Source organism: Callithrix jacchus, chromosome 21 (genome assembly GCF_049354715.1).
Source record: "Callithrix jacchus isolate 240 chromosome 21, calJac240_pri, whole genome shotgun sequence".
Taxonomy (NCBI): domain Eukaryota; kingdom Metazoa; phylum Chordata; class Mammalia; order Primates; family Cebidae; genus Callithrix; species Callithrix jacchus.
This window is the reverse complement of record NC_133522.1, coordinates 1875770-1890066: the sequence shown is the minus strand read 5'-3', so window position 1 is coordinate 1890066 and position 14297 is coordinate 1875770. Positions and strand designations below refer to the sequence as shown.

General features: G+C 31.7%; 1 protein-coding gene across 4 annotated transcripts in view; it reads left to right on the top strand.

The window, feature by feature from the left end:
* EPHA6 (EPH receptor A6) overlaps positions 1–14297 on the top strand; it is a 999349-nt gene that overhangs the window by 610648 nt on the left and 374404 nt on the right. For all 4 annotated transcript variants that reach the window (XM_054248973.2, XM_035283338.3, XM_002761301.7 and 1 more), the window contains one exon: positions 11669–11793. In XM_054248973.2, coding sequence (XP_054104948.2) covers positions 11669–11793 — 125 coding nt within the window. The remainder of the gene's footprint in view (positions 1–11668; positions 11794–14297) is intronic.

The window sequence follows — 14297 nt, the reverse complement described above, 5'->3', positions numbered from 1 at the left end:
TCTCATTGTTCAACACCCGCCTATGAGTGAGAACATGCGGTATTTGATTTTCTGTTCTTGTGTCAGTTTGCTAAGAATGATGGTTTCCAGGTTCATCCATGTCCCTACAAAGGACATGAACTCATCATTTTTTATGGCTGCATAGTATTCCATGGTGTATATGTGCCACATTTTCCCTGTCCAGTGTATCATCGATGGACATTTGGGTTGGTTCCAAGTCTTTGCTATTGTAAACAGTGCTGCAATGAACATTCTTTTTTTAGATCACACATATGAATGAGATCTTGTGGCATTTATCCACCTATGCTTGCTTTATATCACTTAACGTATTATCTAGGTTCATGCATGTCATCACAAATGACAGGATTTTGTGATTTTTGTGGTGAATAGTGTTTCATTCTGTATGTGGACCATATTTTTGTATCTATTCATTTCTTGATGGACAGACAGGTTGATTCAATCTCTTGGCAATCGTGAATATTATTGCAATGAACATGGGGGTACTTACATTTGTAATATATAAATTTCATTTTCTTTGGCTCCTTACTCAGTACTGGAATTGTTGGAAATATCTTCATCTATTTGCAGCCAATCGATTTTCAAAAAAGACACCAAGAACAAAGACCAGAGAAAGAACAGTCTCGTCAATGTGTGACATTGCTGGGGAAACGAAATATCCACATGCAGAAGAATGAAACTAGATCCCTGCCTCTCTCATGGCTAAATATTCAACTTAAAACAATTAAAGACATGAATATAAGATGTGAAACTGCTAGAAGGGAACATAGAGAAAATACTTCAAGACAATGGTCGAGGGAAGGAATTTTTGGATAAGACTGCAAAATCCCAGGCAACAGAAACAAAACTGAACAATTGGCATTATGTCAAACTAAAAAGCTTTGCACAGCAAAGGAAACAGTCAATAGAATGTCGGAAAAAACTGCAGAGAGGGAGAAACTGTTTCTAAACTATGCATATGAAAGGGGTTAATATCTGGAATGGAAAAGGAACTTGACAATGAAATAATAATAACAATGACCCAAATAATCCGGTAGTTAAACGGGCAAAAGATCTGAATAGACATTTCTGAAGAGAAGATATACAAATAGCCAACCTGTATGTGAAAAAAAATATTAAACCTCATTAATCATCAGGTAAATGCAAATCTAAACCACAAAATATTACCTCACCCAAGTTAGAATGGCTATTATGAAAGACAGAAAGTAACAAATGATTGCAAAAACTCTTATACGCTGTTGGTGGGGATGCGAATTAGTACAGCCATTATGGGAAACTGTATAGAGATTTCTCAAAAAAAATAAAGTAAAACTACCATAGACTTTTCTCATATAAGGTTATTTATGCTTACTCTGGGCACACCAGATAATCCAGGCTCATTCCCTGCCTCAAAATTCTTAATAAAAAGTGCAACGTCTCTTTGCCATAAAAGAACATTAACAGACTCTGGGAATTAAGATGTGGTATTTCAGGGGTATTATTCATTTTATTACGGCTGTCATATTGGTTTAACATACTGCAATTTTTTTTTCAAATTTAGAAAGAAAAAAAAAAACCTAGTGAAAACGTAAAGTACCAACTTGCTGCATATAAGTCTCACATGTATATTTCTAATTCAAAACTCTGCTTAAAACACATGTAGAAAATAGATAACAATATATATTACCATTAAACTCTGATTACAAGAAAAAATATCTAAAAATAAAAGCACACAAGACTGATGCTCTTAGGAACTATTGTGATATCTAAAGCACAAAACGTTTAAGAAACATTTTCAAAACAAAATATAGGTCAGAAGTGTTTGGAAGCATCTTCTTGGGATTCAAAAAATGTCAATTAACATGACAAACACATATCACATCTACAGAATTTCACAGGTGAAATTGTCGTGTTTGATTACACTGTCTCTTTCCTGAGCATACACAGAAGGAAAAAAATCATGTAGTCTTAAAATTTCGTTCTGACTTGTACTTTCTGCTCTGTACTATTTATTTATTATGGTATTATTCTTTATTGACATATCATTGTGTTTTTGATTATATTTCCCTGAAAACGCACCTACACACACATACATCCCTGTCCTGAAAGAGGACAAGGAAGAAAATAAAAGAAAAAGGTAAAGAAAGAAGTCAGTAAAAAGCATTTTAGAAAGTAAATGAAGAAAAATAAGAGTAAAGAAGGAAGGCAGGGGCATAGAAAAAAGAGAAAAAAAGAGGATGATAGATGAGGGAAGGCAGAAGAGTTAATTCTATTTATGTTAAAAGTTAGTACATAGGACCTGGGTGGAAGTTACAGGAAGACAGTGATTGTATATGGAGTCTTTTTAAACAGCTAGAGGTTTACACAAAGGAATGGAAGGCCTTGGGAAGTAAGGTAGTCACTAAATCTACAGCAAAAAATGGATAATAAGTCATCAGTGATGAGCCAAGGGATGTTCTGCATTGCTGGACAAATGTATTACATGACTTATAAGGTCTATCTTCATACTACGATTCTATTATGTGGCACTCACTATTAAGATTTTCATTGTCACAAGGGTGTGTATAGCAGTGTGCTCTCACTCTCCCTTTTCTTTCTCACGTTCCCACACAAGCACGCATGCACACACACACCATGAGCATGTGCACACACACACACCCTGATAGGTAAACCGTAATATATATAGTGTGCTTATAAATGACTGGGAATTAGCATTATTTAATACAATTTTAGAAACATAACTTTATTACCCACATTATAAAATGAAATTTTCAAAATACTGCATATTTGTATTTATCCATAGTGTGAATTTGAATAATAGTATTAGGAAAAATAAAAAATAACATTTTCAAAGGCAACAAGGATGTTTGTGACATTGTTTTATTTCTTGCTTTTAGTTTAGAGTATAAATTTTAATTTTGAAATTATTCATTTTAGGAGAAAATGTAGCAAAAAATGTAATTTTTCAATTCTTTCTTGGCATTGTGAATTAATATTAAAATTTACCTTCACATCCCTTCATTAAACAATTGCTCAACTCCTGTGAGATGTAGCATGCTTATGTTTAAAATGAAATTCTGTTGATTTATAAGATTGAAATAAGATAAATACACATGGTATAAAATAAACATTTAATAAAAATATTGTCTTAATTGAGAGCAAAATGCAGTAATTTATGATTTCTTAAAAATCCATTCTGTTGATTTATAAGATTGAAATAAGATAAATATACATGGTATAAAATAAATATTTAATAAAAATATTGTTCTAATTGAGAGCAAAATAGAGTAATTTATGATTCTTCAGGTATCTCCACATAAGCATAGAAAATAATACTCATCTAATTGTGAATGAGGCCTCTTTTGTTAACAAATTCTTCTATAGATTTTTTTTCTTCAAATTTCTGTTACATAGTGTTTGGGAAACTATTGGAGATTCAGGAAATGTAGTCACCAGAAAGGTTTATATTTAAAACCATTTTCAACAATCTATTCAACAATCTTTTTCTTGAAGGTCAAAGCTAAGATTTTGAAGCCTTAAGTAAGGAGGTATATCGGAAATGAAATTCTGCTGAAACTATACTGAATACATAATTCTTACTCAGCTTCTGATCTGACAAACTCTAGAGTTTATTTTCCTGCTTTTTTTGTCCCTGACTTTTTAGCATCAGAGATAAAAATCAATAGTGGCTCTTGTGTGTCCTAAAATCAGTTTTTCTCATATGGGAAATAAATGTATATGCTGTATTCTCTGCTTTTTATTCTTTAGTTCAAGAGTGTTACTACCATATGTCAGACTCAAATGTTATATAATCCTGGGTTATTAATAAAAAATCATTACATATATTCAAAACAAACACTTGAGCTTTCATATACTGAAGCCTCATTTTAAAATAAAATTCTATATACTCTTGGCTTCTGTGAAAACAGAAAGTGCACCATTTGGGGATGTATATTGCCCTGTAAATTGATTCTCTCATCCTCTCCTTCAATTCATTAAGCATTTAAAGTGTGTGCTTAATATATATATTGATTCGGTTCTTACATAGTATGGCTCAGAATATCCAAGTTATATGAAGCAGTTTTTTCAGTAAAAATTTTAAAAAATAAAAAACTGTGCATGAACTATGAAAACTCTAATGGGAAAATATTGGAAATTTCAACATTAGAGGAATGACTTCATTAAGAATATAGAATGGATTATTTAGCAATTAAAATAATACAGACACTATTTCAAAATATGCATTTGGATTTAGCATGCATTGTTAAAAATAAATAGAATTATGTAAAATTATGTATATTTCATAACTATGTAAAATATGTCTATTAACATATGAACGAAATGTGCAAAAGTAAACAGATTTCCAGGTTTAGCATATTTGGACCCTGAAATCCAAAAAAACCCTTTGGGAGGCCGAGGTGGGGGGATCACGAGGTCAAGAAATGGTGAAACCCCGTCTCTACTAAAAATACAAAAAATTATCTGGGCATGGTGGCGTGAGCCTATAATCCCAGCTACTCAGGAGGCTGAGGCAGGAGAATTGCCTGAACCCAGGAGGCGGAGGTTGCGGTGAGCCGAGATCGCGCCATTGCACTCCAGCCTGGGTAACAAGCTCGAAACTCCGTCTCAAAAAAAAAAAAAATTGAAAAACCTATGTACTTAAGGAACAGATTTCCTTTATTACTGTATTATAAAAGTATAGGATGGAACTCCGAAAATTTACATGACGTAGGTGTACTATTAATTGACCACTGCAGAATTGGAAATAGAAAACTAGTACCTATATTTTTCTCAGTCGTCATTCTGCTGCTATAATTGAATTTCTTTTAAGTTTTGCAAGGATTATAGTGCTGACCTTGAGTGCTAAATCATTATGTAACAAAATGTGAAACACTGGTAATCTTGCTTTAGACATTGTACATTAAACCGAAAATTAACCATAAGATTGTATACATGGAAAGGACATTTTCAAAAATTGAAATGAATTGATATGTTTAAATCAACTTCTAATTTGTATAATTTGTCTTTAAAGTTATGATTTATTCATAAAGCACCATTTAATACATTATTACACTATAATTCAAGGACATTAATATAGCTTCCAACAGGGACAAATTTATTAGTGGTGGTTTATTAAGAGGGAATGTGTCTTAATTTAAATGGTAAATTATCTGAATACTTTCTCTGTTCTTTTCTAAATGAATTGATGGAAATTTAATTAGCAAAGTTGAAATGGATAAAAGTTTATGTAATCATACTTTCATGTAAATATTCATCACTTGTTATGCCAAAAATAGTACATATGGTTCCTACATAAAGAACATCTCCCAAAAATTTATGTTTTCTTTGGAATCACTAGATTGTGTTTATTACCTGAGTAGTCTCTCTGTTTAATGTAATAGAACAAATTTACTAAATATACACTCTTTTTCACTCATTTTATTCCTTGTCAGCATAAAAGGATAACATTTTTGCCTAAAGCTCATAGGTTTTTCAAAAAAATTGATATATAAAAATGATATATATTTATAGGGCACAGTGTGATATTCTGGTGCATGAATACACTGTGTAATGATGAAATCAAGGTAATTAACATATACATCCCCTCAAATATTTTTTTTGTTGTTGGAAACATTCAAAATCCTGTCTTCCAGCTATTTGAAAATACACAATAGCTTATGAGGTATAGTCACGTACAATGCTGGAGAACACTAGAAGTTATTCCTCTTATCTAGCTGTCATTTTGTACCCTTTAGCTCTTTTCTTTATCTACTTCCCTTTCCTTCCCAGCCTCTAGTAGCTATTATTCCATGATCTACAATAAGATCAAATATTTCCGCTTCCACAGATGAGTGAGAACATGCTTCCATAAATGACAGAATTTTATTCTTTTCAACAGTGGAATCGTATTCCATTGTGCACGTATTACACATTTTCACTGTTTCTTCATCTGTTGATGGATACTTTGCTTCCATACTTTGGCTCTGGTGAGCACTGCTGCAATAAACACGATGTGGGGGGCTTGGTTTTGGGGAAAAGTCTTTAACATACTGATTGTATTTGCTCTTCATGTATATCCAGTGGTAGGATATCTGGATCATATGTTAGCTCTATTTTTAGTTTTTGAAAAGCTTCCATACTATTTCTCATAATGACTGTACTAATTTACATTCCCACCAGTAGTGTATGAGTTCCATTTTCTCTGTATCCTTACCAGCACTGGTTATTTATATATATATATATATATAATAGCCATCTAACTGGAGTGAGATGGTATCTCAGTGTAATTTTGACTTAACATTTTCCTGATGGTTAGTGATGGTGAGCATTTTTTATGTATCTGTTAGTCGTTTGTCTTCTCTTCAGAAATGTCTATTTGGATCATTTGCCCATTGCTAAATAGGATTATTTTGTTGTTGTTGTTGTTGTTGTTGAGTGGTTTGAGTTCCTTGTACAGTCTTGATATTAATCCCTTGTTCAATGAATAGTAGTTTGCAAATATCTCCTCTTGTTCTGCAGGGGACTGTTGACTCGATTGTTTTCTTTGCTATGCAGACAGAGGCTTTTACTTTGTTAGAATCTTATTTGTCTGTTTTTGCTTTTGAGACCTATCTATACAATGATTGCCTGGACTAGTCCTGAGGCATTTCCCTAGTGTTTGCTTTAAGTAGTTTTATATTTTTGAGTCTTACATTTAAGTCTTTAATCCATTTAAGTTTATTTTTATATATGGTGAGAGATAGATATCTAGTTTCATTTTCTGCATGTGGAAGTCCAGTTTTCCCAGCACCATTGATTGAAAAGATGCAAAAAAGATACATTGAGGAAAAGAATGTATGTTTTTGGCATTTTTGCCAAAAATCAGCTGGCTGCAAATACATAGGTTTATTTCTGGTTCTCTATTCTGTCATATTGGTTTTTTTTTATGTATTTCTATGACAAAACCATGCTGCTTTAGTTACTGTATCTTTTTAGTATATTTTGAAGTCAGTCAGTGCAATGCCTTCAGCTTTTTTTTTTTTTTTCTGTTTTTTCCCTAAAATTTCTTCAGCTCTTTAGGATCTTTTATGCTCCCATATACATTTTAGAATTTGTTTTTTCTATTTCTGTGAAGACTGTAATTGGCATTTTGATAAGGAAGGTATGGAATCTGTAGATTGCTTTGGGTGATATGGTGATTTTAACGATATTAATTATTTGAATCCATGAGCATAGCATGTTTTTCCATTTATTTGTTTCCTCTTAAAGGTTTTCATCAGGGTTTTATAGTTTTTATTATAGAGATTTTTCATCTCCTTGGTTAAATTTAGTACTGGATATTATATTTATTTATTGTTGCAGTTATTGTAAATGAGATTGCTTTCTTGATTTTTTCAGTACATTTATGACTATTGTATAGAAATGCTACTGATTTTTGTATGCTGATTTTATTTCCTGCAACTTTTCTGAATTTATTAATTCTAAGAGTTTTTTGGTAGAGTCTTTATGTTATTCTGTATATAAGCTCATGTCATCTTCAATTAGGGAGAATTTTACTTCCTCCTTTCCAATTTGAATTACTTTCTCTTTCTTTCTCTTAATTGTTCTTGCTAGGACAGTTCTATAATAAATAAGAGTGTTAAAAGTAAGCATCTCTGTATTATTTCAGTTATTAGAGGAAAAAACTTTCAGCTTTTCCCCATTCGATATGATGTTGGCTGTGTGGTTGTCATATATGCCCTTTACTGTGCTGAGGTACATTAATTCCATAACTATTTTTTAGAAATTCTGTATAATAAAAAGATGTTAATTGTTATCAATGCATTTTTTTGCATCTGTTGAGATAATTATATTTTTGTCCTTCATTCTGTTGATGTGATGTATCACAGTTTTGTATTTGTCTATTTTGAACCATCTTGGCATCTAGGGGATAAATCCCACTTGATCATGGTATATGATGTTTTTGCTGTACTGGTGGATTTGGTTTGCTAGCATTTTATTGATAATTTTTGTGTCAATGTTCATCAGAGATTTTTGCCTGTATTTTTCTTGTTGTGTCCTAGTCTGGTTTGGGTATGAGGGTAACACTGGCCTCATAGAATAAGTTTGGAAGTATTCCTTCCCTTTCTATTTTATTATTCTGGAATAGTTAAGAATTGGTGGTAGTTCTTCTCTCACAGGGTGGTACAATTCACCAGTGAAGCCATTGTTCCTGGTCTTTTCTATGTGGGGAGATTTTTTATTACTGGTTCTATTTGTTACTCATTATTAGTCTGTTCAGATTTCCTATTTCTTCACTGTTCAACCTTGGTAGTTTGTATATGTCCAAGAATGTATTTATTTCTTCCAGGTTTTCCAATTTGTTGGCATATGGTGGCCTATGACAGTCTGTAATGGTCCTTTGTATTCTTGTGGTATCAGTTATAATGTCTTCTTTTGGTTTCTGGTTTTATTTATTTGGGTGTTCTTTCTCTTATTCTAGTTAAAGGTTGGTCAATTTTGTTCCTCTTTTCAAAATCTTAATTTCATTGATGTTTTATATTATTTTGTCTCCATATTGTTTATTTCTGTTCTGATCTTTATTATTTCTTTTGTACTAGTAGCTTTGGGCTTGATTTGTTCTTGCTTTTCTAGTTCCTTTAGATGTATCACTAGATTTTTTATTTGAAATCTTTCTACTTTTTAAATACAGGCACTTATTGCTATAAACCTCTCTCTTAGTACTCCGTTTTCTGTATCTCTTAGGTTTGGGAATATTTTGTTTCTGTTTTCATTTCCTTCAAGAAAATGTGTAATTTCTTTCTTAATTGGTTTATTTGGTAACTCAGAAACCTGTTGTTTAATTTCCACATTTGTGTAATTTTTTACATTCATCTTATTGATTTCTAATTTTATTCTATTGTGGTCAGAAAAGATACTTGATAGTATTTCAGTTTTTATAAACTTGTTGAGACTTGTTTTGTGGCCTAATATGTGGCGTATCCTGGAGAATGTTCCATGTCTATGAGAAGAATGTGTATTCTGAAGCTGCTGAATGAAATGTTTTGTAACTATTAGTTAGGTTCATTTGGTCTACAGTGCTATTTAAATCCAGTATTACTTTGTTGATTTACTCTAGATAAGCAATCTAATGCTGAGAGTAGGATGTTGAAGTCCCCAACTTCTATTGTATTGGGGTCTATCTTTCCCTTTAGATTTAATATTTGCTTTATCTATCTGGTTGTCACAGTGTTGAGTGCAGATATATTTCTAATTGTTCCATCTTCTTGCTGAGTTGATTCATTTATCATTATATCAATGTCTCTTCAAAGTTTCTGACTTGAAGTCTATTTTACCTGATACAGGTATAGCTATTCCTGCTCATTTTTGGCTTGCATTTGCATGGAATGTCTTTTTCCATTCCTTCACTTTCAGTCTATTTGTGTCTTTACAGTAAAATGAGTTTATTGTAAACAATACATAGCTGGGTCTTTTTTTTTTAAGTAGTCTTGTTGTGTCTCTACAGTCTATAGTTAGGGCTTAATTTACATAGTGAATTATCTGCATGCTATTTCTTATATACCACATTACTCATTTCTGTTTCAGCTCAGACAACAAACTTATTTCCTAATGACTTCTGTAATTATCTCTCATTTTTAGAATATATTCTAGTCCAACAGTAATGTTCCCATGGAACAGCTGGAAGGAATTTTAAACAGTTTATAAAGACCTTATTTTCTTAGAAAAACCAAATGTCATTCTCACAAATTTAAGAAAATACTTTGTCCTTAGAACACAAAAGCAACCTTCAAAAATAAAATGCCAAACTTTTAATACTTAAGTCTTTCTTAAAAATTGAAAATATGACAGAGAATCAATTTTTCTAATCTAATTCTCACCTGTGATTGGTACATTTAAGTAGATTTCTGAAAATGAATTAGAAAGAAATAATGAGTTCATAATGTAACTTCTAACTTTGAGTTTTTATTTACCTTAATTATCTGACATTTCAATATTTTTTCTCCCACAGGAGGAAAAAAAATCTAGTTCTTAATAACAACGTAATTACTCATTTGCTTTATACCTTTATGTGTGTATATATATAAAACAGCTTCAAAATTAAAATATCAATAGTAACATCAAGAATATCGTTACTAAAAACAGTTTAATAATTTTTGGCAAGTTTTTCTTGATTAATTCTTAAAGCACATCTCATTGAGATGTTTATTAAATTACTGTGTTTTAAAGCTATATTAAACAGTTCCCTCTTGGAGTCTCTATCTCCAATTCAATACACTATTCTTCATTTTATTTTTTTGTTAATTTTCAAAATGGTTCTTAAAATTTTTTTTAATCATTTATAATATTTTTACTTTACAAAGTAAATTTGCAAAGTAAATTCACAGATGTCTAGTTTCTAACCCTGTAGCATTTAACCTATTGCCTTTCACCCGCTAAAGGCAACCATTATAACTATTTCTTATTCTTAGGTTTATCCTTACATCATTTTTATACATTTCCCTTCACTTTACTTTCTTCAGTTAAAAATACATTCTGAAATAACTCCATTCTAGTGTTTCTAGAGTCATAATTTCTTTTTACAACTTCATAATTCTCCAGTGGATGTAGCAGTTTTTCAACCACTCCCTTATTGATGGGCATTTAGATTGTTACAATCTTTAGAAATAAACCTCCATGAATAGTATTTAAATATGTCACTTCGTGTTATGCAGTGTGTCTCTGAGAGAGATTCCAAAAAGCCAAGTGTCAATGAATACATAACTTTTGGCTTAAAATTTCCTTCCTAGGAGTTTATCATTTCGCATTACCACGAACAATGTGGTAGTGTTTTATCCTATAGTCTAGCTATCAGAGTACCTTACCAAATTTTTGAATTATTTTTGGCCAATCTGTTATGTGAGAGATGGCATATAAGTATGTTTTCATTTGGATTTCACTTTTTCTGAATGATTGTTGACTTCTTTGTCAAACAGTGCTGCTTTTTTAAAATTAGAATACTTAAAAAGTATTTTATAAAAGGTGCAAAGAATAATTTAAGATATATTTTTGGTTACATATTGGAAGTTTAACAGATTATTTTAATTTTGAATTAGTATGTTAAATTATAATTTTTAGGAAAACAAAATAGACATAATTCTGAAAATAATTTCTAAAGTTAAATATTTTAATTTTATTCAAATGTCATAGAAACTGTGCAAAAGAAATAATCCTCACCTTCATAAACAAACATTTATTGCAATTATAAAGCTTATAATATAAACTTCATAAAGTCTTAAAATGTCTAGAGGAAAGGACGAAGCCAATAAATGATCTTGTAATTGCAGAGTTTGTACTTTCCTACAGTAGATTAATATTTGATAAAACACACAAGCCAAGTATATTATATTTCATGTTGTAGTTCAAGACCAAAACCATTTTAAAGAAAAATATCCTCCCCTAATAATGCCAAAGGTGTTGAGTTCCGGCCCTTACTCTTGGCATATTTGAGTTTTTCCTGTGTTCCCGAAGAGTGTTCCTAAATATATTTAATGCCTTATTTTGGGTGAATAGAGCATATCTTATTAATCTGCCTTCAACAAATGGTGTCCTCTTCAATAAGAATTTTATTTTCCTTGGAAGAGAAAATATTAAAGAAAGGATAATGGAAAATGATTCCTGCCAATTAACTCTTAGTTATTTTCTTTACTTTCAGCACCTTCCCTGATAGGTGTGGTAAGGAAGGACTGGGCATCCCAAAATAGCATTGCCCTCTCATGGCAAGCACCTGCTTTTTCCAATGGAGCCATTCTGGACTACGAGATCAAGTACTATGAGAAAGTAGGTCTTATTTGGAGCTTCCTATAACACTACGTATATACGCATATATATGTATATATTAAGCATGTCGTTTTGCAGTATTATCTTAAAGCCTGTTCCTCTTTGGCCTAACCTAACCTCACACCTTCTGTTGCTTTGAATCCTCTCTAGCTTACTATTCTGCTTCTAATTTCATAATGAATTTATTTTGGTTTGTGTCAGATTAAAGTAGAAGATGTAAGATCTTCATTTCTGTCATGACCTACTCTATAGAGTGTTAAATCTTGTAAGAAGTAGTCATTTAGTCATTTCTTCGATTTCTCCAATTTACAGTTCGGTTACTATAAGATTGCTTCTAAAATTCAGTTAAGAAGAAATTTTAATACTGAACTACTATAACCTAAAGTGGAATTTGTAGAACATATCCTTTGCCAGTGAGTTTAAAGTTACAGTCTGCTATAATTTGGAAAGCATTATTTAAGGGATAAATGGAAATACCTTATAAATGAAATACTTTCTTTACATTCAGGTTAACTATTTTATTTTATAAGAAACTAGCAAGATAAACTCAGTTGACAAACCCTTATTTATGATAATGGAACCCTTATTTCAATTTTTGCTATATAAAATTTTTCTCAATTTGTATATTTTCCCAATTTATATGCTTTATTCCCTTTATTATATTCATATTCTTCAGGCTTTTTTCTCTCATTTCTCACCATTATGATAGTCTTGGCATCAGTATTACAGCAGACCACAGAGTCAATTCTGATATGTCTCATTGTGTTAATACTACTTCTAGAAATTTGCAAAGGGAATGTTAAATAAAAATTTTCATGTAAAATTATATGTAATAACCAGTGGTAGGTTACAATGAGAAAGAACATCTTGCATTTCTGTACCTTATTGGAAGCAAAGGAGATTATAAAGGAATTTCGTCTTCCTCTGAAGAAAGAGAGGGCAAGAGTGGAAACAGAACCTCCGTTTTTAGTCTGTTTTGTGCTGCTGTAACAGAATACCACAGACTAAGTAATTTATAATAAACAGAAATTTATTGGCTTATGGTTCTGAAGACTAAGAAGACCAAGATCAAGGGTCCAGCCTCTGGAGGGAAATTCTTGGTTAGTCATCCCATTGTGGGAGGACAAGGCCAGGGTGAGAGAGAAATAAAAGGAGGCCAAACTCATCCTTTTATAGGGAGCATACTTCTGCAATATGAAACCCACTCCCATGGTGACACCAACGTCACAGATGAAGCCATAGCCTTCATGGCCTAACCACCTTTAAAGGTTCTATCTCTGGCTACTGTTATAACGGTAATCAACTTTCAACATAAGCTTGGAGGGGACATTCAAACCAGAGTAAATCTAGTTTTGATCATGGGAGAGGTAACTTAGTAGCATAGCCGTATGCATTTTGTCGCTCTAATAATTGCAGCATTATGTAGTCAATCAAAACTGTCATTATCTTTAAGTGACATAGGTAAATCCATAGCCTAAAAAAAGGAAAACTTTACTGAATTTAAATTGGAATACAGATTCTGCAAATTAGCCTGGCCAAGATGTGCTCAGAAATCTGCTGGGTTAGCCTTTCAAATGTTATAGCCTATAGCATGCTACCACAAGAAAATACATATTTTATGTTCACTGGTTTAAAAATATTTTCATACACTCAAAATTTCTGCCTATTTAACAAGCAACGTGAACATATATACAAGCAACTTGGTAGAATCCAAATATTTCTCCGTGTTTTATAAGGATTATATTTTACACACAGAAAATCACTGTCCAATTTTATAATCATTTATACCTTATATGTTTCAGGATGAAAATAATTTGCAATATTTTAATGTTAGGATAAATCATACAGATTCAATAGAAAGAGAACCACATTCACCAATCAAAATTTTAGAAATCAATATAATTCTAAAAGATAGTAATTAACATAACATTTATGTTCATTCTTGTATGTATAATATTTGGCTTTATTACATAGGTTTTATTTTAACGATGGATTAGATGATATTATGAAAAAGTTTATTTTGTAAGAAGATAGCAATAACCCACTACTAATGGATTAGACATGGAGCTGGAAGGCAAGGATTTCTAATTCATGTACTGACTCTGCCTTTCATTACGCTTATGGCCAGAAAAAGCCAATTCATCTCCCTATGCCTCAGATTTCACATTAATAAAATGGAAATAAATATATCAACATTTTTGGTGGGTTGTAAAGATTAGGTATAAATATACCTAAAGATGAGTAGCTCTAAGTTACTAGTAAAAATCACTGAAGCATTAAGGAAATATTTAGCAAAAATACAACATAGAATCAGAAAATGATAGCATGGGAATTACATACAAAATAAGCAAACTCGCAGAGGAAGTGGCAAAAGAATGGGGCCAGCGATACTGTGAAGGAAGGTGCCAGTCATCCTCGACAATGAGGGAAGCTCTGGATTCTAAGTTACATCTCAGAGTTCATCTTAGGAAAGCAAAGAATCTGGGCTTCTCTCCTCTGGCGCT